Raw genomic sequence first — 27647 nt, 5'->3', positions numbered from 1 at the left:
TAGTGTCAAGGATGGTAAATGCAGCTATTTCTCGATTTTTGTCCTTAGGGTATGATACCTACCAAACCAGCGGCTGTGGCATGATGGATACACCCAAAACACAGCCTAAAACACAGCACAAAACACAGCACAGTCTCCGAACCCCCCAATCCCCCCTTCAACGCTTAACTCCTCCTCCCTTCCAACATCCCCCTCAAAACATCAACCTCAGTATGATCCCTCGTATTGCGCATGCGATGACACCAAACCACCTCCCCTTTTCCCTGTGACCCCTCCGTCGCCTGGAACAAAAACTCCCCCCCATTCTGCCTCTGATCCCCACCCTTCCACCCCAACCCCCGAGTCATCTGCCTCAGATTCGCCCACACCGACTCCGCCACCACCCTTCCCATACTCCGTTGGATATACCCCGGTTTCTCCCCCATCGCCAGCGACAACCCCAACCCCAATTCCGCATACAACTTCCGTTCCGGATCCGCGTAGAGCGGGAACACGCACCCCGTTTCCGCGAGATACGTGTCTATCAACCCGGGATCCCCACAGCCGATAATCACTATCCCCGTGGGAGGGGTTAATCCCGCTAGATAGTCAGGAGTGAGGGTTTGTGAGAGGGTGCGGATGTATTCTTTACAGCTCTGCATTCGATTAGCATGGTCGCCCCTCAATGGCTGAGAGAAGTTACCCCGCAGAAGAAATGCCGGATGAATACGATGAGCGTCCGCGGGGCAGCATCGGGGCCAGTGTAGAGCTCTTGGAATTGGTGGTGCTGGTTGTTGTGGTCGTGGACGGGGTATGTGGAGAGTTTGGCTTGGAGGTCGGCGGAGGGTGGGGAGTCGGTGGTGGTGGTGGAGGTGGAGGTGGTGTCGGTGTCTGACGGATTTGCGGATGCGGCTTCTTGAGGTAATGAGTTATGGGATGGGGAGGTCATGGCATCTGTTTGCTGCTGCAGAGTAATGGATGGGGTGTAGATAGGATGAGGATGGGTGTGATGATGATGATGTCGAGGATGGTCACATGATTGTGCCCCTCGCTTGCATGCAACCCTGAATGGTGAGCCTTTGAGACTATGCGGTACATATCTGCAATTATTCAAGCGCTCTTGTTCATCCTCTGAGATCTACCAGGGGGCTGAGAGTATGCCGAGCGGAGATGTGTGAGATGGAACTTGATGAGCGGGTTCGTATTCCCCACTTCGTAGGCGAGTATAACATGTTTCCAGGATCATGGTTGGTTTCTCGTTGTCTTCTCGAATAGTATTAGAAGGTCTGCGGGGTGCAAAGGCATGAAGGGGCAGAGTCAACTGGTACATACTGATGCCCCTCGAACCAATTCCCACCACAAGGCCACCAAATGTCAGCCCTTATGCTGGGCTGCTGGATTTGACGTTATATAGTAGGTGGGGAGTTGGTGGGGACACGCCCCGTAGAACTGGCCAAACAAAAAGTTGGAGCAAAAACGACAACAGTCGGATTTGAACCGACGCCTCCGAAGAGAATAGATTTCTAGTCTATCGCCTTAGACCGCTCGGCCATATTGTCTAACTCTGAATTATGCTTGGATAACAAAAACACATGAGACAATTGCTTGCAGCTCATGCTGTCATGATCTTGCGAATTTCACATTGTAGTAAAAGCTGCATGCTTAGAATTCGAGAAAGCACATAGCATACTACTGTTGCTCGTCATTCTTATATGTATGTCTCCCTAAGAATCTCGACTTGGTTCAAGTCCCATTGCATTGCTCAAGTTTAGTGTTGATGAATGCCTTCTGTCAATGGCTGAAAAAAAATTGTATATCGCAGGGAAATCGTGATGTTGCAACCACCAATTCCACCAAAGATTATCAAGACACAAAGATGATCTTTGGATAGTGATATATTGGCTGTGACGATAGTAGGCTAGTCAGCTATCTGCTGGAGTCTCCTATCTCTTTTGGCAGAGATGGAAATATTCCATCGAAAATGATACAAAAGAAGCTATGACGGGAAACTACCAGATGAGCTTCTCCAGAAGATTCTTTGTTCTTGATGCGCAACATATGGAGGGAGAGACTGTCACACTGCTATAGTCGTTCGATAGTTCTCGCTAGAGCAAATGAAGCTTTGTCGGAAGTGTACGAAAGAAAGTGCAGAAAAGCTCCGTAAGCAACATCATCTAGATACTCCGACATAAAGAACCAAGCCGAGCGTTGAGCGTCAGGGCTTAATTGTCGAGGAGCTACAGAGGCAACTATTTATATCCCCCCAGACTAGTGCAAAAGCCTGATCATGACAGCCTCATACCCGTAAACCCCAGCAAAGTCACTGCAGCAAAATGTTATTCCGGCTACCCAATGAGCTACATCGGTATTATGCAGACCATCTAGATGCTCAGTCGCTAAGTCGTCTTAGTCGGACATGCAAATTCATGCGGACCAAGTTCCAGCATGAGATGGATAAGATCAAGAATGCCACGGAAAAGGCGCTAACGGTCCGCAAACAAAAGCGCATTCAAGTCTTCGAAGGGAATAGTATCCCCGGGGAGCTGATCCAGGAACATGACAGAGGGGAGATACCCCTCGATTGGCCTGGCACTAGCTGCCTGTTGAAATTTGAGCGATTGAAGCCGGCGCTGCAAAACGATGAGGTTGAGGAGCTGCGACAGTTCCTGGAGGCCAAGGGGAGCCCAAACCTCCGATTTAGAACAGGGACTCCTCTGCTTCACTACGCCATGCGCCTTGGGGGTGGGCACGATGCGAGGATGGTGCGTCTTCTGCTCGATTACGGAGCGCGGCCGAACGATCTGACTCCGGAGAATCTTACGGCGCTCGACTATGGGGCATACGAAGCCCCTCGGGCTGGGGACGAGGCGCGGATGAAACTGGTTCTGCTCCATGGGGGGGTCCTCGGGCACCCAGGCTCCTTGCGCAATCTGTACGCGGTGGGTCAGAATGGCTCGCAGCTCGTCCGGATGGCGCTGGTTAATGGCACCAATCTGAGACACACGGTTCAATCGTGGGGTCATCTCCTGGATGAAACCGACGAGGGAGATGACCTGTACACAACCGAACAGCTGTGCGAGCTGGTTCACCTCGCGCCGGATCTCCTGACTTGGGTCACTGCGACTGGCGAGACTGCACTGGACTATATCATGGGGTACAGGCCAGCAGTCGCTGTATACCTACAGCAGACAGGGCACCCAATGTACGTTGCACTGCGGCAGGAATGGATCGAGAAACGAGGGAGACAGATCTTTGAGCGCAAGCTTGCGGAGGTGAGCGAGTAATTCAAGCTGGTTGAACCCCAGATGAGCACGCAATGCCCATATACTCTGCAGCTCTGAGACATTGACACTGACTGCACATGCACATGCAAAGCATCAATGAGGATACCCACGATACTACACCCTCCCAGACAGAGCAGGGCAACTCACCCCCGCCATCCCACCGCTCCTCCCCCACGACATACTTTTATAAACTCAATAACGTCCAGCTGTAGCAAATAATTATCTGCCACCTCATCAGCATCCATTCTTCTCCGCAGGTACTTGTGTAGGCAGTCCTAACGTTCTAAGTGGGGGCTGAGAAAGGGTCCAATTGGTGAGAGGAGCAAAAAAGAAAAAGAATGACCAGACTGGGGCTCGATCCCAGGACCTTATCGGTGTTAACGATACGTGATAACCAACTACACCATCCGGCCAATTGATGAAAGAAGCTTGCTTATTTCTAATCATACTTCATTTGCAATATGTGGGCGTCGTCACAGGCAGATTGCGAGGAGACTTGTCGACGTAATAAGATACTTCAAGATGCAAAATCGCATTCTATAATAATTGCTATCTAGACGCTAACAATTGGACTACCAATGAAGGTCTGTTATCAGCGTGGTAACTAAGGCAGAACATAAACCTAGCAGAATGCGACCGAATTGAGTGTTGCATAAGTACTTAGGGCATTTTCCACCCAACATGGAATACATCGCAACGACGTCAACAAGCCGTCAATCCTAACTTCTCCAGACAACGGACCTCACACCACATTCCGCCAATCCAAGAGAGCTGCACCCATCGAATGCGATTGGACAAAAGTCAGTTACACACCGTTGCAGCTCAACGAAGAAATTTGTTGGCTTGTGCTGGAGTGACGGGCTCTAAACGTCATCACTTCCACCACCACTACACGACTTATCGCTCCGCTCCCACCCTCTCTACCTACATACATATCAACATCAACTCAGAACACCTTCTCAACTCTAGCAGCAATTATCCTTTGCAATCAATCGAGAAGCAGACCACCATGGCACTCGTTCTCCAAAGTGCAACCTTTCTGCACCAGTATATCGGTGCATTTCTCCACTCCGCGCCTGCGAAGAACCCCAATGCACTCAAGCTCGGCGTGCTGTCATCCGCCAACATCAATGCCGCAGCAGGTATATAGCATCTTTCGCCATTCCATCCCAATTTCTAGCTAAAAACTCCCAGTCATCCACCCCGTCGAAACCCACCCCGATGTGATCCTCTACAGCATCGCCTCCCGCGACGCCGCCACCGCCGCCAAAACCGCCAAGCAATACCACTTCACCAAGTCGCACGACTCCTATCAGGCGCTCCTCGACGATCCGGCCGTAGACATCGTCTACATCTCCACCCCGAACGGCCTGCACTACGAATGGGCCTCCAAGGCGATCCAAGCAGGGAAACACGTCCTCTGCGAGAAACCCTTCACATCGAATGCGGAGGAGGCCCGCGCCTTGATCGACCAGGCTACGGAGAAGGGAGTCACGATCGAGGAAGCTGTAAGTCTCCATCTACCTCTCATGGCCCATGGTCTCCTCGCTCACTCCCCTCATCGCTAGTTCCACTGGCAATTCCACCCCGCCGCGCACGCCTTCCGCCACATCCTCGAGTCCGGCGAGTACGGCCAGATCCTTCGCACGGAAGCGATCATGACCGCCAGCCCCGGTGTGCCCAAGGGAGACATCCGATGGCAGTATGATCTGGCAGGTTCGTCCCCTCCCTCCGCCTGTTTCTACCTATGACCATGATCCCTAACCCCCCCGGGGACAGGTGGCTCCGCAATGGACATGACGTATGCGCTCTCCTTCACGCGCTACGCCCTGCGCAGCCAACTTCCCAAGACGATCCACTCGGTGACGGCACGACGGTCAGCGCACGACCGGCGTGTCGACGAGGCGATGTACGCCTACCTGACATTCGAAGACGCCCAGGGCCGAGAGGTCCACAGCCGGATTTACACAGACATGGCGCGGAAGTGGGTGGGGGGCGTGGTGCCGCGGTTCTGGGAGCTGCCGTCGATCGAGGTGGAGACGGAGAAGGCGATAATCTTCTTCTACAACGCGATGATGCCGCACTTGTACCACTACATCGCGGTCACGGACAAGACGACGGGCCAGACGAAGTACCACCGCCAGTACCGGGGCGGGCCGCTGTGGGGAAATGTCACGACCAGCGATGGCAGTCGCGGCGGGCAGAAGGCGTGGAGCACGTATCGGTGGCAGCTGGAAGCCTTTGTGGATGCGGTGCGAGGGAAGACCCCTGCGTATTGGATCCCGGGGCAGGAGAGTATCATTCAGATGGATTGTATCGATCAGTTGTATGAGGCAGCTGGGTTGCCGGTGCGAGGGCAGGGGGAGAAGCAGTGAGGTGTTCTTGCAGAGTCACGAATCATGCCTTTTTCTGTACCGAGCTACCTAGCTATTTGATTTGATCTTCCCATAATTCAAGGATTGGAGTCCGAGGTTTCCGAGACACAATGACGTTGAGCTGATTTCACCAGGCAGACACAAACTTGTAGTCCTATATATGAGCCAACACCTCCCCCCTTTCCACCCCCCTAGCACCCTCCTGAGATAGAGATAAACAACCCCCCAACCTCCCCTCAGATATCACCCATCTCAGCATCAACCAACATGATCCCTAAGACCGCCTCACGCACCACCCTCGACCCCGAAGTCCAAGAGTTCCTGTCCTCCCACCCCACCCTACGCCTCTCCGGCCGCAATATCTTCGAAGAGCGACGCCACCATGTCGAAACGTTCAGTCTGCGCGCCATCCCCTCGGCCAAACAGCCGCCGACCCTGCACGTCGAACACACCGCGATAGACGGTCCCCACGGCACGATCCCCATCCGCATCCTCTACCCAACCCGCCCAGCTCCCACCGCCTCCGACACCCTCTCCCCCGCCCTTATCTACTTCCACGGCGGCGGGTACACTATCGGCAGCGCGGACGACTTCGAAGCCGGCTGCCGCCTCCTCGCCTCGCAAGCGGACCTCCAAGTCTACCTCGTAGAATACCGACTCGCGCCGGAATGGCGATACCCCACCCAACTCGACGAATACGACTGCGTCCTCGACTGGCTGCGCGGGGAGGGCGGACAGGCCCGGCACGTGGACCCAGCGCGAATCTTCGGAGGTGGGGACAGTGCAGGTGGGAACCTGACGGCGGCGATGGCGTTGCGGCGGATGGACCGCCAGCAACGGAATCTGGAGGGGTTGTTGTTGCTGTACCCGGAGGCGCGATTGCCGTTTGATACCCCCGCGGCGGGGGAGAATAATTCGGGGTTATATTTGGAGTGTGAGTTTCATCATCCTTGGGAAGACGATCATAGAGGGATAATAGGCTGACGAGGCAGGGCAGGTAACGGGATCTTCAACTTCGCGGCCAACTATCTCCCGGATGGCGTGGCGCCGGGAGATCGGTATGTCTCGCCGGGGATGCAATCGGTTGCCTCGTTGAAGGGGCTGCCGCCGACGAGGGTGTATACCTGTGGCTTCGATCCGCTGCGGGATGTCGGGGTGGAATTTGCGTCGAAGTTGGAAGAGGCGGGCAATGAGGTGGCTTGGAGGCATTATGAGACCTTGTGTCATGGGTTTCTGCAGATGGCGCCGTGGAGCGAGGGGGCGATGCAGGCGTTGAAGGCAGTGGCGCGGGATGTGAGGGAGTTGGCGGAGGTGGGGAGTGGAGGAGTGGGAGGGGGATGAGGTAGAAAGAAAGAATTCTGATTCATAGACACTAGAAGCCATTGACCTGGCTTCATAATGAATGGACAGTGAGAACTTGCGCCTCGTTTTCAGGGTTACGACCATCCACCCACATATTTCAGTCTTGGGGCAGGAGTAGAACCTAACACCTTCTGGTCTGCTGCAATTGGAAATCGAACAAATGACGGACATCGATGTTGTTCGTAAGTTTTAGCAAGATATACATAATCATCTGACAACTAGAACTGCATAGATTACGAGAACGAAAGGGTTGATTCGCGTCCTTGTCGGGGTCATAGCATCTCCATACCTACAACAACATCCCCAGTTCTATCATCCTACGGAAATAACGTACTGCACCCCAAACAGCAGGCAATCTTACACCTTGTCAACCGCCCGTCCCAGACTCATCCCCACCTCGACATCAGTGGTAATGGCATGCTTGCTCGCCCGCAGCAGATCCGCGTCGAAGACGATCCTCCCCGGCTGAAAGGCAACGATGATCGACGACCCTCCGAACTGGAAATGGCCCAGCTCGTCCCCCTTTTGAACCCGGGCACCGGGCTGCTGGAACCGCTCGTGGAATCTAGACCATAGTTAGTATCAGATACAGCACATAGAAGAGAAAAAGACATACTGAACTGTCCCAACCTGCGCCGCCCCAATCGCCACGAACAAAACCGCCCCAAACTCCTCACTCTCCACAACCACATAATCCCTCGCGTTGCGCGTCAGGATATCCACCCCACTCCGCAGGGCAATCGGATCCACCTCGTAGTAATCCCCCGGCATACTGCGGAACAGCCGCACCGTGCCCGTCACCGGGCTATGAAAGCGATGGTAGTCCTGGGGGGACAAGCGGAAGCTCGCGACGGGGCTGCCATCGAATTCGCGTCCGAGCTGGCGATCCATGACGAGGTTGGTGATGGAGAAATCCACCCCTTTGATCCAGAGGCGCTTGCTCTCGGCGACGGACTCGTAGGTGACGACGCGGCTGTCCGCGACCACCACCGCCGCCCGGGGGTTGTCGGGCTCGAAGAGGGGCCGGGCGGCGGGGGTGTGAGCGCGCACGAAGAAGTCCTCAAAGTTGGCGTACTGGGTGATGTCGGAGGGGGTGAATTGGGTCATATCGATGTGGTAGAAGTCGATGAAGGCGGCGATTCGCTTACGGGAGGTGGGGGTGGCTTCGTCTCGGCCTGGGGGGCGGGGTCAGTCTCTTCCTCGTCGCGATCCGCGATGAGGGGGGGATGGGAGGTCACCTTCTTTCACTGCCTCACGATGCATATACAAGCGCATGAGATGGGTCGTGTCCAGCCATTCGGTCAGCGGGTTGAACAGGAGGAGGAGTTTCACTTTCTTCCAGAGGGGCTGTTGCTCGCGGATGAGCTGACCGGTCTGGGGCTCTGTTAGTGTCTGCTTGCCTGCAGCCTCCAGCTTGCCGCATGACGCTGCTCGGGCGAGGGTGGAGACTGACCTTGCGATCGATGGTGAGCCATCCCACTTGGCGGTTTTGAATCTGGGGGCATTAGTGGCGGTGGTCAGAGCGCGGAGGCAGTGGAGTAGTACCATTTTGACCCGGGCCAGCAGGTCGTCTGCTATCTGATGGAGGAAGTCGAGCAATCCCATCGTGTTGGTGTTGCGGATGTGATGGTTGATGGGGGAGAGTTGTGTGAAAGTAAGTGTATAGGAAGTATAGGAAGTATAGGAAGTAGACGAAGTAGAGATGGAGGGGAGTTGATCTCCGCATGCGGGGATGATGTAAGGATGATGAGTGCTTCGTGTTACTTTTTAGCTGCAATAAATGACTACTGATGGAGAGGATTCATTATCGAATAAGTGATATTCCACTTAACAATAATTGTATAGGTAAGGTAATCAATAATATAGGTGAATTACTCAAGGGGTCCTTCTGCCACCCCCGCCTCCAAGACGGCAAATTCATCCGCCTCGGAATCCAGCCGGACTCTGGCCCCAAATGGCAACGTCAAGAAGGGACTGGTATGGCCCACATCGACATTCATCAACACCGGCAGTTCATCCTTCCTGCCCACCACCGTCTCCAACACTTCGACAATCACCCCCGCCAGTTCATCCTGCATCCGCGCATCATACTTGAACCCCCTCCCCACCACCAACCCACTAATCTCGCCCAACACCCCCGATAAGGCCAGATCCACCAAATTCCCCCGGAATCGACTCAATGGATACGGCGTGCCGATCCTATCCCCTCCCATCGCCGACTCCAGCAACAAAATATGCCCCGTCCACGAGGTGGGCGCAAACCCCGTTCCCTGCAACCGCTCCACCAGATGCACGGTACCCCCATACAGCTTCCCCTCCGCCCGCCCCGGCTTCACCCACCGCCACGGCGGCGACGGCCCCGTCGCCCGCTCGAGCATTGAGTGATCCCTCAGATACTGAAAATCATTATGATCCACTGAACACCGCTCCGAGCGCGGCAGCGCGCCCACCACCCCGCCGCTCCCCGTCAACACACGCAGGAAGTGCTCCACAGTAAACGCCAGCGGCCCTCCGACATCACAAAAGTCCGTCAGCAGGCTGGGCCCGTAGAAGGTGCGCAGGCCGGCGCGCGACTCGAGCGCGTAGTGCAGGAAGGTGGTGTCGCTATAGCCCAGAAAGATCTTGGGGTGGGCGCGAATCAACTCGTAGTCGAGAAACGGTAACAGTTCGTTGGCGTGTTGGCCGCCCAGCGTGCAGAGGATGGCGCGGATCGAGTTATCCGCAAAGGCGGCGTGCAGTTCCTCGGTGCGGATGCGGATGGACTCGGCCATGGTGATGGGTTTCGGAAAGGGGGTGTAGATCGTGCAGACGCGAAAGCCGAGGGATTCGAGGAAGGATTGCCCACGCTGGAGGGGGGTGGGGAGGTCGTCGTTCAAGCGTGAAGAAGGGGAGATTAGGGCTATCAGATCGCCTGGGCGGAGGGGCGGGGGGAGGATGGGCGGACGGGGTGTCATGCTGTGGTCTGGATAGGAGTCGAATAGAATGGGATAGCTGGGTGTCTGAGATTGAGAATAGACAAATAAAACAGAAGGCTCTGGGACCCCTTTTATACTAGTTACCTCTCGAGTGCCTTTTATCAACTTTCCATTCATCAACCTGTCATACTACTAACTACCTTATGGTGGTGAGATTGTCTTGTTTGCAAGCAGTAACTACAGTATGCGGGGGATGATCCTGATTCGATCGGGGCTCCAATGCGGGGTGTTTGCATCTTTGCTGCTGTTTGTTCCTGTTTGTTTCTTGTGTCCGTCTGTCGTCATCAGTTTGATCTGTTTGCAAACTGTTTACTGCTTCGATGCTTCGATGCTTCGTGGTTGAAATCCTCCTCATTTTTCTGAATGCAGATCAAAGTTCTATTCGAGTCGGTGACGAGGATATCAAAGGATCAAAGGGAGATGCTGTGGCGGTTTGAAGCAAGATCCTCAGGATGATCCAACTGCTGATACACTCTGGCTCAATGCAGATGCGCGAACAGGTTATCACATTAAAGATTAAGTCTAATCGTCTCCGATGGAACCACGCCACCTCTCTACACCTCTCTACACCTCTCTCAGCTGCTCAAGAACAGCAAATCTGCACCACAGTCAGCACGGATCATCAACCCGAAAGACTACACTCACTGTACTGACTCTCCGACGCCCAGCCATCCACCTCCTCTAGTCCGGCCCGCTCACAGAGCGTCTTGCGATCGTCCGCATCCCATTTGTGGCTTTGTACTGCCCGGATGCGCATTCCCGCTGGCACTTCTCTTCCAGCAAGCGTGGTATCACCGGTCGCAAGGTAATACTGATCATGACTGCCGTTCTCCGCGTTCCATCGACCCACCACATCCCATCGATCGAGCGCGAACACCGCCTGCGCGAGAACCTCATTTGCCCGCTCCAGACCATGCTTGATGAACCGCCGGTTAACACCTTCTGGATCATTATACGCCGCCAGCACCCGGTCCCCGTCCTTGCACCCGTCCAACCCCAGGAGGAAAGACGGACGATTCTCCCCATCCGCGTCACCATGCACGAAGCCGGCCAGGAACGCCGCTGCATCCGCCCGCTGAAAGCTCCCCAGTGTAGAGCCCAGGGAGAGAATAGTCTGCGGGCGCGAGCGGATGTCCGGCTGCTGCAGCCACTCGCGGCCATCGTCGTAGGTGCCCAGCAGGCCGAAGCAGCGCACATGGCGGAAGACTCCCGGCGGGACCATGCTCAGCGTCCGCTGCAGCTCCGCGAAGGAGACGTCCAGGGCAAAATAGTCGACCTCGTGACCCATCTCGTCCAAGGCCTCGAGCAGAATCTTCACCTTGCGGAGGTTGCTGGCCAGTGTTAAGTTAGTGTCCCTATCCCGTAGACCGAGGCCGGGGCTACGCACCCACTGCCCAATTCGACCACCGTGCTTCCTGACGGGATATACTGCGCGATTTGGTATTTGTACTTCTCCAGAAGCCCAATCTCTTCGCTTGTCAGATAGTAGTGCGGGGAGAAGGTGACGTCTTCGAAGTATCGCAGCCCCTGTTCATCCCAGAGGAGCAAATCGGGCATGGCTGCCTTGCCCTGGCATGCCGCCTGGACGGTCTCCTGCAGCGACTCCCGAAGCTGGGACTCATTCTTGTCCGTGCGGATGTCGATGATGTTGCTTGAGGCTTGAGGGCCGACAGAGGGGGTCGGAAGGTGCGGTCTGCTTTTCAGCTGCGGCTGGACGATGTTCTCGAACATCGTGGCGGGCAATGGATGGAAGTGGGTTATGTGGACTTCAAACTGAGGTAACAGCGAGTATATAACAGCTCGTGCGGATGACGTGAACATGCAGTGGTTGGTCATCTCGTGGCTGATCTCATTCTGACCGGGAACCCCCCCGGCCATGCTGATCCCCCCCGGCTACGGGTTCCGGGGCTGGTCATTGGCTCGGGGGAGGGGATCTAGATCGATGATTAATGCCTTGATCCAAGGTATTGGAACAAACTAAAGCTGACATGGATACGGTGCGATGATGCGATGCTATGTTATGCTAGTATGCTATGCTACCCAATCAATGCACCTGCTGGTACTGTAGGAATCACCCTCCCTGGCTCACCTTGAGCCCTTCAAAGAAGACAGCCACACAGCTCGCATTATCACTGCCCGGCAAAGAGGTTGACCCCTCGGTGATGTTCTCTGCTGCACGCTGGGCGTCAAAGCCCGACTGCTGCAACTCGCAGATGCGGTTGAGGATTGTCGCGTCATCCAACACATTGGTCACGCCATCCGACAGCAGAGCCAGCACATATCGGCTGTGATCGCGGAGTTCGACGCGGTTCAGGGCAGGCTCGCTGGAGATGAAGTCCCCTAGCGGGCTCTCATCGCCGGGATTCTCCCCCTCGTAGCTGCTCCTCTTGCCCCGCTCCGTCATGTTGTTGAGGGGGGTTTTGTATTGCAGATCCCCCAAGGCGCGCGACATGTTCAGCGCTCCTGTTCGACCGTTAGCACTCATTTGTGTTCAATTATATATCATGTTGGACAACCACCACCAAACCACCAACACTCACCGATTCTCGCCGTCCCACTGTCTGTATTCACACTCCCGCCGGCCAACTCCACCCGATGTCGCTCCCCCGCATTCTCCGGCTTATGCGTCGTCGACAACCGCGTCTGTCCGCACTGGCATTAAACCAACTCCAATTCCAGCACCATTAAAATCAGGGGGAAACTTACCACCTCCACCCCCTTCCCCCCTTCTCCCACCTTCACCTCCCCCAACACCACATCCGAATCGCCCACATTCCCGACCACCAGCACCCCGCGCTTGAGGTTCAAGATCACGAGGGCCATCGTCGTCCCCGCCTGCGCATGCTTATCCTCTCCCGCCCAGAACTCATGCAGCAGCTGCTCCTCCTCCTTGTGAATCGCCTCAGCGATCGCCTCCTCGTACTCGCCTTTGGCGAGTGCATGGCTTTCTTTCAGGTATCTGGGGATGTTGTCGCGGGCGTGTTTGGCGACCTTGCTTGATCCACTTCTCTTTTCTCAGCTTACTCTCATGGGGGGGAGGGAGATGTGATGTGACGTACTGTCCGTCGTAAACGGCGAAGAGCGCGAGCTGGTCGGTTTGATTCCAGAATGCCTCGGGAGGGAGGATGGTGTATTGGTCTTGTTGGGAGGGGCGGGAGCCTTGCGCCTGTCGCATGGAAATGCCACTGAATTAGGGTTTACTTATCCTCTTGCGGGGGGACGGGAGGATCGTACACTGCTGCCACCTGCGTCTTTGAGGATGATGGCTTGAGGATCCATTGCGTCGGCCATTGCGGGGGATATTTAGTGTATCACTGTATAAGTTTGTACTAGTAGTGTATACTCGGTAGTTTTGCGGATTGGTTTTGTGTGTGTGTGGCTACCTACAGCAGTCTATGAAAACATGGGGATCAGACTGTCAGTACCTGTCCAGAGTTTTTATTCAAGATTTCTAATTTCTAGGCTACGCGATCGACGCATGGTCTGTATTCCTGATTTTAACACACGAATCATCAAGACGCAAACTTGACATGGGGTCACGTATGGCGTGGTTATGCAGACAAGAGGGGAGGGCGATCCGCGATTCAACTCGGGGAGGGGAAGGAATCGGAGCTTGTGCCGTCATCGCACCGTCACCTCCCCACAGCCCTAATTCCATCCATCTCCTGCCCACGCAATGCTGAAGTAACCATACCACCATATTACTCTGTGGTTCAGACAGAAATGCTTACTATCTTTCTTTACCAAATAATTGTACATCGCATGCAAAATACATAACTACTATCCCTACTGGTGGCAGCACACATCACCATAGATACTCTACACTCAACATACTGTAAATCATCAATAAAATTCCATTCAATCCTCATCATCTATCAAACACCCAATCATCCATCTCTAAGATCCCTGCCGATCCTCCACCCCCAATGGCCGCTCCCCCGCCTTCTCAACATTCCTGCGCTTCGTCTCCGTCGACTCCCCAGGATGATTCTTGATCTGCGCATCCGCGGGAGTCTGCTCCTCCCCCTCGTGAGCCTCACTCGTCGGCCCGGACTGTGACGAGATAGGCGACTGCACAGACCGCGTGTCAGCCGTATCGGCGTGACGGGCCTCCTTGCCGCGCGAGATGTTGATCGATTGGGACTCCGGGCTGCTGGAGCGCGGGTTGGCGACGTTGGAGGATTGGCCGGGGGAGGCTTCGTTGCTTGCGAAGCGGATTGGTGTCACTGTTGCCGTTCGTGCTGCTGTGGTTGGGGGTTAGTGGGGTTTCTGGGTGTCGGTTGGCTTGGTGTAGACGTACCTATGCCCCGCGCGGTGAGGCGCGGTTGGTTGAGGGCGAGGCGGCGGAGGGTGAGTGTTGTGAGGGACATTTTGGATGTAGATTTGCTAGTTGTATATTAGTTTTTTGGAGGGTTGGTTGTAGGTTTGAGTGGGGTGGAATCTCAATGTATCATGAAAGGGCTCGGTAGGGGTATAAGTATAGTATACGAGTAGAGGCGAAGGCGTTGACATGAGGATGACTTCATGGGGTTCTGCCGGGGGCTGCTTGTGATTCGCCGACACGATTGTTGCTATGGCTGGACCGGCACACTGGCTGGTATATGCGAAGGATAAATAAAACTTGGAAGGGATAGAGCTATTCTGTTTCTCCGTCTATTTATTCCGCCGGTCATGTCATACGCAATACCCAGCTGCTTCTTTGCTAGCTTTGTCGCGGTGTTGCTTGGTCGAGGGACTAACCACGCCTTCTACAGCCCTTCCTACTTCTTATTGTACTTTCTTAAATGGTACTCGGTCGCACTACGCATCATCCAGAATTTCCTGCTTCTGCTTATAGCTATGAGCTACTAAGAGCTCTCGTCTTGCCCGCATAGACGACACAGCTACCTCTAGAATATACTGATACGGATCATGAACCCCGACACCACACACACAGCTCAAAAGCACACCCAGAGCATCAAGCGACCCTGACGCAAACCATAAATTCAATAACTCAAGATGTAGTTCTCAAATTATAGTATAACCATTGCGCAATACCTCGTACAGCCCACCATGTCCACGAAAGCCGGATCTGCCTGCCACGAGTCTTGTTTTCTTTAAGAAGCAATATACGCAAAATTGTGCAATTCATTCATCAACGGCAAGATGGCCGAGTTGGTCTAAGGCGTCAGGTTAAGGTCACCTTAACACCCAGCTTCACAGCTTCCTGATCATCGTAAGATGGCGTGGGTTCGAATCCCACTCTTGTCATATCTTTTTGCGCAGCCTCCGTTGCTGGGCTTGGCATTGTTCCCATTGTCCTTGTTTCTTGCGCATATCCCCTTCTCTGTTGAAATGCACTAGTTGGTACTATCATTGCCTGTGTCTGACCTGGTCTGGGGCCCATGCTATACTGAATACTACTATGCCACCAGATTTTGTGGGTGACAGGCCTCATTTCCGCGAGCAGCACAGCTGTATATTCCGGATACATCCTACGGGTAGGAAGCTATCCGAACGCCTACATCTCCGTAAACAGCAGAGACCATGCACATAACAGTTGATCATAATTCATTCAGATTATTAACATATAGCATACACAGATCCAAACCGAACTCCTACAACGCTTCCGCCCCAGGCAATCTCGATCAACCGCCTAAAACGCCACCGTCGAGGCCAGCCCATCCAACTCGCGTTGGTAGTTCCGGTGCTGGCTGACCTGGTAGAAGAACTTGCCAACAAAGTCCTTCGCGTCCTTGAGGATCTTGATCGTCTCACTAATGCTCTCGGGCTTCTGGGGACTACCCGCCGTGACGACACCGTACCACTCCACGGGGTCGGGCTTGTCGGCGGTGGCGACCTCCACGTCGAGCACGCTGCCGATGACCTCCTTGATCAGCTGGGCGGCCTCGCCCGTACCGGCCAGGGCCTTGAGATGCCCGAAGGTCTCGGCGATCCAGTACTTGATCTGGCCGTTCTTGCGCAGGGTCTCGACGTGGGGCCCGCCCGGGATGAAGGTGGCATCGAACATGGTGGACCGCATCCCATCGTAGTAGTGGTCGGCCACAATGCCCTTGGAGGTCTCCTTGGACTCGCCATCGGCAAAGATCGGGGAGCGCTTGGTGCCGATGACGAAGGGGAGGGCGCTGGCGGCCTTGACGGCGGTCTGCACGCCCTTGAAGGCGACGGGGTCGTAGCCGTCGCCGATCAGGATGGCGATGCGGCGGCTGGCGATGGTGGGCTCCTTGGGCGGGAATTCGGTCTGCGAGAGGCGGATGGTGCGCTTGCCGTGGTTAGGGCGCAGCGCCTTCTCGGGGATCGGGGCGCCAACGAGCTCGGCGACCTGCTGAGCCAGCCCCAGGTCGATCTCGGCCAGGCGCGTGCCGGCCAGGCGGTCGTAGACGACGGGGTCGTCGCAGTGGTCGAGCTCGAAGCTGAACGCCTTCATCATGTGCAGCTTCTCGTGCTCGCTCATCGAGTTGTAGAAGAGCTGGGCCTGGTTGTGGTGCTCGCGGAACTTTGGGCTCAGGCCGCGGCGCTTGCGGCCCGTGACCGGCGCGGGATACGATTCGAACCCTTGCCCGTGATGGGGGGCGGCGCCGTCGGGCTTGCCCGCCTCAAATCGGTTGGGCCAGTAGTTGACGGTGCCCTTGGTGATACGGTGCTTCATGGCGCCGTCGCGGTTGTGATTGAGCACCGGACACACAGGCCGGTTGATCGGGAGCTCCTCCCAGTTGATGCCGAGGCGGCTGATCTGCGTGTCGAAGTAGGAGAAATTGCGGCCCTGCAGGAGCGGGTCATCGGAGAAGTCGATGCCGGGCACAATGTGGCTGGTGCAGAAGGCGACTTGTTCGGTCTGTGGGAAGAATTCGTCGATGTTGCGGTTGAGCTCGAGGACCCCGATGGTGCGGGGCGGGACGAGGTCTTCGGGCCAGATCTTGGTGGCGTCGAGAATGTCGAATTCGAAGTCGTCCTGCTTCTCCTCGGGAATGGTCTGGATCTGCAGGTCCCACTTGGGGTAGGCCCCGTTGTCGATGGCTTCCATCAGATCCTTGCGGTGGAAGTCCGGGTCCTGGCCAGCCAGCTTGAGGGCTTCGTCCCAGACGAACGAGTGAACCCCCAAATGTGGTGTCCAGATGAATTTGACGAAGTGACGCTTGCCCTCCTTGTTGATGAGGGAGTAGGTGTTCACTCCGAAGCCCTGCATCATTCGGTACGACCTGGGGATTGCTCGATCGGACATGGCCCACATGAACATGTGGGTGGCTTCGGGGTGGAGGTAACAGAAGTCCCAGAAGTTGTTGTGTGCGGTTTGCGCCTGGGGTACTTCGTTGTGGGGTTCGGGTTTGACCGCGTGCACTGCGCCCGTTAGTGATGGGTTACTGGAGACCCGGCCGAAGCAGCAACATACCGAAATCAGGGAACTTGATGGACTCTTGAATGAAAAAGACGGGGATGTTGTTGCCGACGATATCCCAGTTGCCCTCATCAGTGTAGAACTTGACGGCGAATCCCCGGACATCACGGACAGTATCGGCGCTGCCTCTGCTGCCCTGGACGGTGGAGAAGCGGACGAAGACCGGGGTGTTGCGGGAGGTGTCATTCAGGATGTTCGCATAGGAAACATCTTCGCAGCTCTCAAGGAGCTTGAAGTTTCCAAAGGCGCCAGTGCCACGAGCATGGACCACCCGTTCGGGGATGCGCTCATGGTCGAACCGGTGAATCTAAGCGTGATGTGTCAGCAAGCACGTTTGTTTGTCTTCCAATGCTCAGGCAGGGGAAGCTACCTTCTCCCGAGCAATCTGGTCTTCAAGCAAAGAGGGACCAGTGCGGTCACCGTCCACTGCCTTTAGCCAATTGTCAGTGTTGCTGATGGGCACCCCGTGATCGGTGGTCTGGCGTTGCTCGGTGGTGACGTCGACGGTGTCGCGCTCCAGGTCCACGGCCTTCTTGTTCTTGTTGGAAGCGCTCTTGACGGCCTCCTGGGCACGCTCAAGGCCTCCTGCGACGATGCTGGCCATGGTGAATGTGAGAGGATGTGGGAAGATTGGATGCAAGGAAGCAGATGTGAGAGAGAGAGAGTCAATTGCAGCAGCGCGGGGAATTGACGACAATTAAAGCAGCGGACGATAGCACCAGGCCGCGGGTCGGCATGTATTCGTCATGGATACCAGTGGGTAATTGAGAGATTGTGGTTGGTGAGATCTTGTTCTTTCACGGGCTGCATTTGGATGTGCGGGGGAGCATCTGTTGTAACCATGACGTTTTGAGAAGATGAGGAGCGGGAGACCAGGAGACGTCACTCTGACAAACCCACTTTAAACCCACCTGACTATCCGACACACTCGTCTTTCATTGTAGGCCAGCATCGTTTGGTCAAGCACCTAAACAGGGTTGGGACACTTGTTCATTACACCATCAGGTTCTCTTTATGTTCAATAAATACAGCAAGACCCATTGGTGGGCTGGTGTCCCTATGAGATGTCGATCATCGCAGCACATGGAGCTCCATCCAACAGGCCTGGTGGTTAGATAAGCGGCAATGCGCAATTCTGTACGCTGGCTGGACTCAATTTGCCTTGGTCAACCATGAGTAGAGTTGGCACTAGCCCAGTCCCTCAACTGGTAACTATGCAAATCATGAGGCCCACCTTTCCATGAGTCGTTGAACGCGTGGGTTTAGGCATTGCAAGACCCCCATCCCCCATCCTGGCATTGGTAAGAACAGAGTTCTAGACCCGAACTGGTATTGACTGGCTGAGTTGCGACCGTGTTATCAACGGCAGGGCTGGTCAATAATCACAGCATGACTCGCAGGAGAACAGCAATGACTTGCCCATTCCTCCATGGAAGGAAAGACCTGGAGCGTTGACGGCTGAGGCTACTATCTATGTGTGTAATCCGTGGAGAGGGAGGATGCGGGTACTGTACATAATTCGGCACTTCACTGCTCCACCGGCAGGCCATCAGCCGTAAACCCCCCGCCATTTCGCCGGTCATACCTACTCAGACCATTAGACCAACGAAATTACGCAACTCATCTCCCAATTCACTCACTGCTGCACAACACTCCAAAACCATGCGCGAGAAAATCCAACAGCTCGACATCGAAGGCCGACACGGCCACGATGCTATCTTTGAGGCCTCGTATCTGAACGACATCCCCACTGCCTTGGCCGAGTGGAATGCATCGCGCGTCCTTCTCGTCGTCAGCACCAGCCTCGACACGAAGTCCTCGGTCATCCACGCCCTCGAGCAGCACCTTTCAAATTACCAGGTCTACAAGAAAGTCGGAGTGGGCAGTCACTCCCCGTACAGTGACATCATTGACATCGCACACAGAGTCCAGGAAAATGACATCCAAGCCGTGGTATCCATTGGCTCCGGATCTTATTCCGACGCATGCAAGATCGCCGTGATGTTGAGTGCTACGCTCCCCGCGGGATTCGGGGCGGACGACATGGAAGCCCTGGTGGACCAGGAGCGAGGCCTGGCTGGACCGGACACCGTCAGAGCGCCCGTGGCCAAGTTGATCTGTGTGCCAACAAGCCTCAGTGCGGGTGAGTGGAATGCCTACGCGAGCGGGACAAACGCGCAAGGAAAGAAGCAGCATTTTATGCATCCGAAGGGCGCCCCGTCATTGATCCTGATGGATCCCACGGTCGCACGAACCACCCCGTCGCATCTGTGGCTGGCGTCGGGCATGCGTGCCGTCGACCACTTCGTGGAGAGCCTGTGCAGCGGAAAGTGTCATGAAGAGGCTGAGGCGCATATTAAAAAGGGGCTACCGCTTTTGGTGCGAGGATTGAAGGAGTACCGCGACGGACAGGAGGACGGCAAGGAGGACGAGCTGCTCAAAGGCATCGCAGAGAGTCAGCGTGGGTCGAGGGATGCTTTGATCCCTTTCATCAAATGGAAGATCCCCATGGGGGCGAGTCATGCGATTGGTCATCAGCTGGTGAGTATAATTGCACCGTGTTGGAAAATAACTAGCTGATTAAGGGATGTCAACCCAGGGAAGCGTTGCAGGTGTTCAGCATGGTGAGTTATGCCTTCTCCCTTGTGCCATATGCGTGTAGCTTCGCAGACTGACCATGGTCGACAGGGGTGACGGTAAGCCGACCGCAGTTGTTCAATCCCTTGCTGGCGGTCGCATCTTAACTGTTGTCCAGAGCTGCATCCTGCTGCCCCCAACGCTACAATTCACAGTCGATAAGACCAAAAGGGCGCAGCAGGCGATCCTTCAGATCTTCAACGAGGTGCTTGGGATGCAAGAGACAGAGGCCGCTGATGTCGTCCATCGATTCGTCAAGCTGCTCGGTCTGCCATCGCGGCTCTCGGAAGTCAACGTCACGCAGGAGGAACAGTTGCACAAGATCGCTGAACTGACGCTAACTGACGCTCTAGCGCACAATAAGGCGCTACCCGACAAGGAGGGGATCCTTCAGATCCTGGACATGGCTCGATGAAAGTGAGACCCGTGTGGTTAGTGTAGGTAGTTATTAAGAGGAGGGGGGAAGATGCCGCGAATTCTCGCGAATCCGATGTTGACGCGTCGCCATTCCTGATTTGGGTTAGCCTGACAAGCCACCCAGCCATGACATCATAGATTCTAGAGTCGGGCGATGCAAGTCATATATAAATCTGCATCAGAGTTGATGCGCTCGTGCTAGTCGATTAATCTCCCGTATTGATTCCATCAAGCAACCACGAGCTGCCTCCTACATAGAACCAACTACTTCTCTTTCTCATTGCCGCACATCCGAATCAAGTCTTTCCCAAAGTATCAGTTTTCGCGAACCGCCACCCGACCCAAACAACAAAATGCCCTCCTCCCAAGATTCCGGGGTGACCGGCGCCGCTAAGTTTGTCACCTCCACTCTCGGAAACACGGTCGGTGGAGTTTCCCGCACCGTGGGCGGCGTCACCGGAGCAGCAGGCCGAGGCATCGGAGACACCATCACTGGCGCAACTGGCAGTGCGGGCAAGCCCATCGGGGATGCCCTGGGCAATATCGGCAGTGGGGTGGAAGATGGAGCGCGCAAGGTTGCGCAGGGTGTTGAGGATGCTGGACAGTGGAAGTCCCGAGGCTGGTAGGGGATATAAGCTGCGATGGATGACAGGATTCACAATTTCGGGAGACTTGGGAGCACTGCATGAAATGATGTTTGGTGATTTATCTACTTTCTCTGTATGATGTAATGAAACGTGACATGAAGCAACCACCTATAATTGGTCACTCGGCCCTTCACCACTCTTATCTCCTTCTAGACACGGACGGGGACTGTAGATATTCTCATGCAGACTGTATAATACTAGTACTGATATATATCATGCACATGGACTGTATTAGAGCGAAGATGTACATACGCCACCTTGACGGTCAACTGCCTCAGCTGGGGTGATCGATGTGTACTCAATTGATAGCGACGAATAGCCTGGTGTGTTATGACAACTACCTAGGTAGATATTGGGAACATTCTGTTATTCAGAAGGGCAGACCGGACAAATATCGCCTCTACACCGACCAGTAACAGTGGAACTGTGGACAATGGGGGTTCTACCTAATGTGGCCGGTGTGGCGTTAATACTCAGAGAGCAACATACAGGCTGGAATATATACTGTCATGTGTATCTCATCAAGCGTGGTTTATCAAAGCGCTTTGGTGGGATCAAGAGTATAGTGCTCAAAGGTATAGTGCTGCGTTCAGTTCTGATCACCAATCGCTAAGACGGCGAGACTGATGCCGATAGATTATACTTTGCGATTATGATTTTGAAGCCAAGTCCAGCAGCCAAGACATTCACGACGAGAAGAATGACGTCGGGTGGATCCTCCACCAACAAAAGGATACTAGGTAGATACTCTGCAGATGCATTGACTAAGGGATGCAAGTCCTCGTGTAGAGGGTGTCAGCAGCATATGCGCACCCTACCTGTAAGCATTTACTGACTGTACCCTGATTCTGCCACGCCTCAGAAACACAATGGATAAATGATCATCTTTTGATTAAGGTGTTACCGACCAGATGAGCTGTTTCAGACCCTTGAATCTTGCCACACTTTAATTGATCCACTCCGGGACGTTTAGCTGCAATGGGATTAGTGAGCATCAGGACTTCTGCAGCCGGACTCCGCTTCGGTCCGATGGATCTCCGAGAAGATTCTGCCTTATGCAATTTTTCACTTATGAAAAAAAATTAAAAAATGGAGTGAGGCGGACGGACAATAATTAGTCAGGCGGGCGGTGAACGCCTTTGCGATGCCGGGACAGCCGTGCTGATCCCGCCTATGAGAGGTGGCAGTGCCCCCCGTTGCATCGCCTATTCATTTGATGATGAAGAAGAAGAAGACGGGAGCCTCGCCCAGCCTGAGATCTGACTTTCCCCTCCCTGCATTCCTCCGCCTCCTGTCATTCCCTCTTCCTCAATTCCTCCTCCATTTTCCGCTTCTTATCGCGTTTTTTCACGAGTTTCGTGTTCTCGCCCCCGCCAGCATCGTGCTCGACCTATTCTTTCCCTCTTATCACCACCAGGTCGAGATTCCATCTACTTCCGGTCGGTCGCATCCCACTCCAATTGTCCGTCCCACCCGCGAAGCTTGCCGACCTCCGCTTTCTAAACCCACTCCATTTCACTCATTCGTGCATTTCAAGAACCCGACTAACATGTGAGGATTGACTAGGTCGCTCCCAGTCGGATTTGTCGACTCCACCGTCCAGCTCTACTGACCTCTCCCTCGAAGGCCTGCGTTGGCCGCCATCGAGTTGGTGCTTGGATTTCCGGCCGGTCCGATGCTGACGGTCAGCCGCTCGTAATAGTTGGGGGAATACGTCAGTGCTCAGATGGACAGCTACGATGGTAAAGGGGAGGATGGCTTGGAACGAGCTTCGAGCGAAGTTCCTCCTCTCCCCAGTTCCGAGGAGGTGAACCAGAAATCCACCAAGCGCGCGCGATGGGCCACCACGAGAAAGAACACCACGGCCGGCCTGCGCAAACGGGTCTCTATCCTTGAACGCGGTCGTCGACAGAATCATGCCGATGCCATGGCGAGTGCAACAGCTGGTGTGCCCCAAGTCGCCGAGGGAGAATCGGCCTCGCGCAAAGTGCATTTCAACCTTCCTATTCCGGACGAGGAGCGGGACGAGGAAGGCAATCTCAAGGCCGTTTATCCTCGAAACAAGATCCGCACTGCGATCTATACGCCTATTACCTTTATTCCCAAGAATTTGTGGCTGCAATTTCACAACATTGCCAACCTATACTTCTTGTTCGTCATTATTCTGCAGTGTTTTGAAATTTTCGGCGACGCCGATCCCGGTCTGAGTGCCGTGCCGCTGATCGTCATCGTTGTCGTCACCGCCGTCAAGGATGCGATCGAGGATTGGCGACGAACTGTGTCCGACAACGAACTCAACAACTCTCCGGTCTACCGCCTGACAGATTGGGATAACGTCAATGCGACCGCTGACAATGTATCCCTGTGGCGAAGGTTTAAGAAGGCTTGCACTCGTGGGGTCATTGCCAGCTATCGGGGCATGAAGCGCCTCTTTCGCAAGAACGGAAACGACAAAGATGTGGCGGGAGATGTCGAGATGGCGGATGCCAGGCCCTCCATCGAGCCGACCTCTCCAATCGCGATCGAGATGACGGCAGTTTCTCCTACGATGGAGGCCCGTGCTTCTGGTGACTGGCCGGGCCCTTCGCACGACCACGATCAGCAGGCGAATTCGCCGTGGGCACGGACCAAGGGTAGTGTCTTGAATCCCAACCGGGTCACTTCGGGCAAGGCGCGCTTCAAACGGCAACACTGGAAGGATGTCAACGTGGGCGATTTCGTGCGACTGTACAATGGGGACCAGATCCCCGCCGACATTGCCATTCTTTCGACCTCGGACCCCGACGGAGCTTGTTATGTCGAGACCAAGAATTTGGACGGTGAGACCAACCTGAAGGTGCGCAACGCCTTGAATTGCGGTCGGGTATTGCGGAATGCCCGAGACTGCGAGAAAGCCGAGTTCACCATCGAATCGCCCCCCGCCCATGCCAATCTGTATTCGTTCAGCGGTGCTATCTACTGGGATCAGCATGATGAGTCGGGAGGGGCCCCACAGAATCGCGTCGAGCCTATCACCATCAACAACATCTTGCTTCGTGGCTGTAGCCTGCAAAACACCGAGTGGGCGTTGGGCGTCGTGCTCTTCACCGGACCAGAAACGAAGATCATGCTAAACCAGGGCCTGACACCAACCAAACGTCCACAAATGGCACGCAACATGAACTGGAACGTGGTCTACAACTTCACCATTCTGTTCATCATGTGTGTGATCTCAGGGTTCATCAACGGATTTGCCTGGGGCTTGGACGATGCCTCACTGACATTCTTCGATTACGGCTCATACGGCGGCTCACCAGCAGTTCAAGGTGTGATCGCCTTTTTCGTAGGCGTGGTCCTCTTCCAGAACTTGGTCCCCATCGCCTTGTATATTTCCTTGGAAATCTGCCGTGTCATCCAGGCCCTTTACATTTATTACGACATCTATATGTACTATGATCGGTTGAACATGTCTTGTGTACCCCGGTCTTGGAATATTTCTGATGACATTGGTCAAATCGAGTATATCTTTTCCGACAAGACCGGTACCCTGACGCAGAATGTCATGGAGTTCAAAAAGTGTACAGTCAACGGAGTGCCTTATGGGGAAGCATACACGGAAGCGCAATTGGGCATGCAGCGAAGGCAGGGTTTGGTGAATGTGGAGGAAGAAGCTGCCAAGGCTCGTCAACGGATCAGCGAAGCTCGGGTGGAAATGCTCCAGCAACTGCGCCAGCTCCATGATAACCCGTACCTCAAGGACGAGAATTTGACTTTCGTGGCTCCTCAATTCGCAGCGGATCTGGGCGGTGCCTCGGGTGAGGCCCAGCAGCAAGCTACGATTGACTTCATGACCGCACTGGCACTCTGTCACACGGTGGTTACGGAACGTATTCCTGGCGATCCGCCCCAGATTGAGTTCAAAGCGCAATCTCCCGACGAGGCTGCTCTGGTTGCCACGGCTCGCGACTGTGGGTTCACCACTCTTGGCCGATCGGGTGAAAGCTTGATCGTGAACATCATGGGCGAAGAGCGTAGGTATACTATCCTGAACATTCTTGAATTCAATTCCACGCGTAAACGAATGAGTGTGATCGTCCAGATGCCGGATGGCACCATTCGTTTGCTATGTAAAGGAGCCGATACCATAATCTACTCCCGCCTTGCTCCCGGTCAACAGCGTGAGTTACGTGACGCCACCTCGAGGGATCTCGAAACATTCGCCCAAGAAGGTCTGCGAGTGCTTTGCATTGCGGAGCGCACCATCGAGCCTGAAGAGTATCGCGAGTGGAGTGTCATGCACGACGCCGCTGCAGCTGCTATCGTCGACCGCGAGGAGAAATTGGAAGAAGTGTCGAGTGCCATCGAGCAAAATCTGATGCTACTTGGTGGTACAGCCATCGAAGATCGCCTGCAGGACGGGGTCCCAGATACTATCTCCCTCCTTGCCGACGCAGGTATCAAGCTCTGGGTTTTGACCGGTGACAAGATTGAAACCGCGATCAACATTGGGTACTCCTGCAACCTCCTGAACAATGACATGGAAATCATGGTGTTTGATGCTCCTTCCGACATCGACATGGCCGCCAAGTTGCTCGATAGCAAGCTGGGGATCTTCGGTATTACAGGCTCGGATGAAGAACTGGAGGCCGCTCGCAAGGATCACTCGCCGCCACCACAGACTCACGCTCTCGTGCTGGACGGCGATACCCTCCGGTTTATGTTGGACGAGGCCTTGCGGCAGAAGTTCTTGCTTCTTTGTCGGAAGTGTAAATCAGTGCTCTGTTGCCGTGTTAGCCCGGCGCAGAAGGCTGCTGTGGTGCAAATGGTCAAGGAAGGCTTGAACGTGATGGCTCTGGCTATTGGCGACGGCGCAAATGATGTCTCTATGATCCAAAAGGCTGACGTAGGAGTGGGGATTGCTGGCGAGGAGGGTCGCCAGGCTGTCATGTCGGCCGACTACGCGATCGGGCAATTCCGATTCCTGCAGCGCTTGATTTTGGTCCATGGACGATGGGCGTATCGCCGTCTCGGTGAGACCACTGCCAACTTCTTCTACAAGGTAAGTGATATTGCAACCATTTATTGGCTTCCGCCGATCCTGGTTGACGGACAGATACTGACTGGATGCTTAGAACTTGGTCTGGACTTTCTGTCTGTTCTGGTATTCTATCTACGATAACTTCGACGGCACTTATCTCTTCGAATATACCTATATCACCTTGGTCAACGTGGCATTTACGTCGTTGCCAGTGATTTTTATGGGCATCTTCGACCAAGACGTCGACGATCGGGTCTCTATGGCAGTCCCACAACTTTACATGCGCGGCATCGAGCGGAAGGAGTGGACGCAGTTGAAGTTCTGGTGAGTTGCGCCGAAGCTTGGCTCTGGCCTGTGTTTAACTGATGCTAATCGATTTGTCCAGGATCTACATGCTTGACGGTTTCTATCAGTCGATCATCTGTTTCTTCATGCCGTATATGCTGTATCAATATGCCAATTTCCAAACAGACAACGGATTGAGCATTGATGACATCTATCGTGTGGGTGTTCTTGTGGCCACCTGTGCTGTGGTAACAAGCAATACCTACGTGATGATGAACATGTACCGGTGGGACTGGTTCTCGACGTTGATCAACGCTATCAGTTCGCTATTGATCTTCTTCTGGACTGGTGTCTATTCGTCATTCCAATCCTCCGCAACGTTCTACGGTGCTGCAAAGCAAGTTTATGGAGCGTTGTCCTTCTGGGTCGTGTTTCTGGTGACCGTGGTGATCTGCTTGACTCCGCGCTTCGTCTGCAAATGCATCCAGAAGGTCTACTTCCCCATGGACGTGGACATTATCCGAGAAAAAGTGACTCTCGGCCACTACGATTATCTAAAGAAATTCGAAGCCTACGTGCCTCCGGATGCCGGCAAGCTCGCGGGCTCGTTCGGGAGCGAAGCGTCTGCCACGGCGTCGGAGCCTGGGACTGCCCATCATCAAGCTACTAGCACGCGCGACTATCCCGGACCTAACAGCCTCGATCGCACTGCGAATTCCACGCCTGTGGCTCCTCTCGTGGATCGCCAGGGCGAGCCGAACCGGCTTGATAGCCAATTTACGAGCGCCAACAGCAGTGTTGCCTTTGGCCTCCAACGGCAGACCTCATGGGATAGCGCGAGTCGGGAGCAATCGCTTTCCGGTCCAGTTCTGCCGGTCGACTCAACAAGCATGGAGCCTCAAACGCCGCACAGCCCTCTAAAAAGTCGAAATGATCCCCCTTCGACATACCCAGTATAGAACGCGTTGCTTTATTTCCTCGCTATATTCTTTCATCTCTCGCACAATTTCCCATGGGCACCGGACCTACGCCCTTGATAAATCTTACGCGATACGCACAAAAGCTCTTCAGCCACTGTGACTTAACTTTCTTATATCCCCTGATCTTTATTCCTACGATTTTTTCGTCATTTAATGTCTGATCGAGCGCGACCTGTTCTGCGCTGCTGTTGATACTGACTTGGTTGATATATCGCCTCGCACATATTTAGTTAATGTAACATAGAGCTATACCTTCAATAGGACTTGCACTTATTCAGTCGTTGTGTCGTATG

The 27647-nt window shown here is 54.5% G+C and overlaps 14 protein-coding genes and 3 non-coding genes across 17 annotated transcripts; 8 read left to right on the top strand and 9 right to left on the bottom strand.

Annotated features, from left to right (window-relative positions):
• Positions 1-164: 164 nt before the first annotated feature.
• BP01DRAFT_393922 (peroxiredoxin-like family protein) lies at positions 165-951 on the bottom strand (the record flags this gene model as incomplete). The annotated part of the gene is made up of 2 exons (XM_025578279.1): positions 683-951; positions 165-635 (listed from the first exon to the last, which is right to left on the bottom strand). Exons 1-2 carry the CDS (start codon positions 926-928, stop codon positions 165-167), a joined length of 717 nt encoding a protein of 238 aa, XP_025428886.1. The 5' UTR covers positions 929-951.
• A 505-nt stretch (positions 952-1456) lies between these two features.
• BP01DRAFT_t241 lies at positions 1457-1538 on the bottom strand. The gene has a single exon. It is a non-coding gene; the product is annotated as a tRNA-Ser (tRNA).
• A 774-nt stretch (positions 1539-2312) lies between these two features.
• BP01DRAFT_385103 (uncharacterized protein) lies at positions 2313-3263 on the top strand (the record flags this gene model as incomplete). The annotated part of the gene is made up of 1 exon (XM_025577568.1): positions 2313-3263. The coding sequence occupies one exon, from the start codon at positions 2313-2315 to the stop codon at positions 3261-3263; it is 951 nt and encodes a 316-aa protein (XP_025428885.1).
• A 339-nt stretch (positions 3264-3602) lies between these two features.
• BP01DRAFT_t240 lies at positions 3603-3676 on the bottom strand. Its single transcript has one exon. It is a non-coding gene; the product is annotated as a tRNA-Val (tRNA).
• Positions 3677-4066: 390 nt separating this feature from the next.
• BP01DRAFT_346033 (Gfo/Idh/MocA family protein) lies at positions 4067-5638 on the top strand (the record flags this gene model as incomplete). The annotated part of the gene is made up of 4 exons (XM_025573620.1): positions 4067-4405; positions 4458-4771; positions 4832-4979; positions 5043-5638. Exons 1-4 carry the CDS (start codon positions 4273-4275, stop codon positions 5636-5638), a joined length of 1191 nt encoding a protein of 396 aa, XP_025428884.1. The 5' UTR covers positions 4067-4272.
• Positions 5639-5844: 206 nt separating this feature from the next.
• On the top strand, positions 5845-7037 carry BP01DRAFT_393920 (alpha/beta hydrolase; the record flags this gene model as incomplete). The annotated part of the gene is made up of 3 exons (XM_025578278.1): positions 5845-6572; positions 6636-6956; positions 7015-7037. Exons 1-3 carry the CDS (start codon positions 5906-5908, stop codon positions 7035-7037), a joined length of 1011 nt encoding a protein of 336 aa, XP_025428883.1. The 5' UTR covers positions 5845-5905.
• A 231-nt stretch (positions 7038-7268) lies between these two features.
• On the bottom strand, positions 7269-8605 carry BP01DRAFT_346027 (putative phosphatidylserine decarboxylase; the record flags this gene model as incomplete). Its single annotated transcript, XM_025573619.1, has 5 exons — positions 7269-7565; positions 7617-8175; positions 8239-8374; positions 8454-8495; positions 8546-8605. 5 exons carry the CDS (start codon positions 8603-8605, stop codon positions 7358-7360), a joined length of 1005 nt encoding a protein of 334 aa, XP_025428882.1. The 3' UTR covers positions 7269-7357.
• A 245-nt stretch (positions 8606-8850) lies between these two features.
• Positions 8851-9994, bottom strand: BP01DRAFT_425307 (S66 peptidase family protein). The gene has a single exon (XM_025579740.1). It carries the CDS (start codon positions 9952-9954, stop codon positions 8872-8874), a length of 1083 nt encoding a protein of 360 aa, XP_025428881.1. The 5' UTR covers positions 9955-9994; the 3' UTR covers positions 8851-8871.
• A 603-nt stretch (positions 9995-10597) lies between these two features.
• BP01DRAFT_302335 (uncharacterized protein) lies at positions 10598-13150 on the bottom strand (the record flags this gene model as incomplete). Its single annotated transcript, XM_025572068.1, has 6 exons — positions 10598-11306; positions 11363-11748; positions 12065-12438; positions 12516-12618; positions 12682-12979; positions 13035-13150. 6 exons carry the CDS (start codon positions 13148-13150, stop codon positions 10598-10600), a joined length of 1986 nt encoding a protein of 661 aa, XP_025428880.1.
• A 674-nt stretch (positions 13151-13824) lies between these two features.
• On the bottom strand, positions 13825-14410 carry BP01DRAFT_359123 (uncharacterized protein). The gene is made up of 2 exons (XM_025575597.1): positions 14276-14410; positions 13825-14219 (listed from the first exon to the last, which is right to left on the bottom strand). The coding sequence occupies exons 1-2, from the start codon at positions 14343-14345 to the stop codon at positions 13873-13875; spliced, it is 417 nt and encodes a 138-aa protein (XP_025428879.1). The 5' UTR covers positions 14346-14410; the 3' UTR covers positions 13825-13872.
• Positions 14411-15039: 629 nt separating this feature from the next.
• BP01DRAFT_126721 (uncharacterized protein) lies at positions 15040-15529 on the bottom strand. Its single transcript, XM_025570447.1, has one exon. The coding sequence runs from the start codon at positions 15446-15448 to the stop codon at positions 15143-15145; it is 306 nt and encodes a 101-aa protein (XP_025428878.1). The 5' UTR covers positions 15449-15529; the 3' UTR covers positions 15040-15142.
• BP01DRAFT_t242 lies at positions 15115-15225 on the top strand. Its single transcript has one exon. It is a non-coding gene; the product is annotated as a tRNA-Leu (tRNA).
• An 81-nt stretch (positions 15530-15610) lies between the features above and the next one.
• On the bottom strand, positions 15611-17975 carry catA (catalase catA; the record flags this gene model as incomplete). The annotated part of the gene is made up of 3 exons (XM_025572062.1): positions 15611-17313; positions 17366-17678; positions 17742-17975. The coding sequence occupies 3 exons, from the start codon at positions 17973-17975 to the stop codon at positions 15611-15613; spliced, it is 2250 nt and encodes a 749-aa protein (XP_025428877.1).
• A 1058-nt stretch (positions 17976-19033) lies between these two features.
• On the top strand, positions 19034-20625 carry BP01DRAFT_425303 (iron-containing alcohol dehydrogenase; the record flags this gene model as incomplete). Its single annotated transcript, XM_025579739.1, has 4 exons — positions 19034-19912; positions 19971-19995; positions 20060-20067; positions 20127-20625. 4 exons carry the CDS (start codon positions 19034-19036, stop codon positions 20421-20423), a joined length of 1209 nt encoding a protein of 402 aa, XP_025428876.1. The 3' UTR covers positions 20424-20625.
• A 122-nt stretch (positions 20626-20747) lies between these two features.
• Positions 20748-21285, top strand: BP01DRAFT_359122 (uncharacterized protein). Its single transcript, XM_025575596.1, has one exon. It carries the CDS (start codon positions 20779-20781, stop codon positions 21049-21051), a length of 273 nt encoding a protein of 90 aa, XP_025428875.1. The 5' UTR covers positions 20748-20778; the 3' UTR covers positions 21052-21285.
• A 904-nt stretch (positions 21286-22189) lies between these two features.
• BP01DRAFT_126695 (uncharacterized protein) lies at positions 22190-22713 on the top strand. The gene has a single exon (XM_025570446.1). It carries the CDS (start codon positions 22289-22291, stop codon positions 22625-22627), a length of 339 nt encoding a protein of 112 aa, XP_025428874.1. The 5' UTR covers positions 22190-22288; the 3' UTR covers positions 22628-22713.
• BP01DRAFT_359119 (phospholipid-translocating P-type ATPase domain-containing protein) lies at positions 22449-27625 on the top strand. The gene is made up of 3 exons (XM_025575595.1): positions 22449-26110; positions 26184-26413; positions 26475-27625. The coding sequence occupies exons 1-3, from the start codon at positions 22799-22801 to the stop codon at positions 27331-27333; spliced, it is 4401 nt and encodes a 1466-aa protein (XP_025428873.1). The 5' UTR covers positions 22449-22798; the 3' UTR covers positions 27334-27625.
• Positions 27626-27647: the final 22 nt, after the last annotated feature.

Source organism: Aspergillus saccharolyticus (genome assembly GCF_003184585.1).
Source record: "Aspergillus saccharolyticus JOP 1030-1 unplaced genomic scaffold BP01scaffold_31, whole genome shotgun sequence".
Taxonomy (NCBI): Eukaryota; Fungi; Ascomycota; class Eurotiomycetes; order Eurotiales; family Aspergillaceae; genus Aspergillus; species Aspergillus saccharolyticus.
Note: the sequence above shows the minus strand (reverse complement) of the source record. Positions and strands in the feature narration are given on the sequence as shown.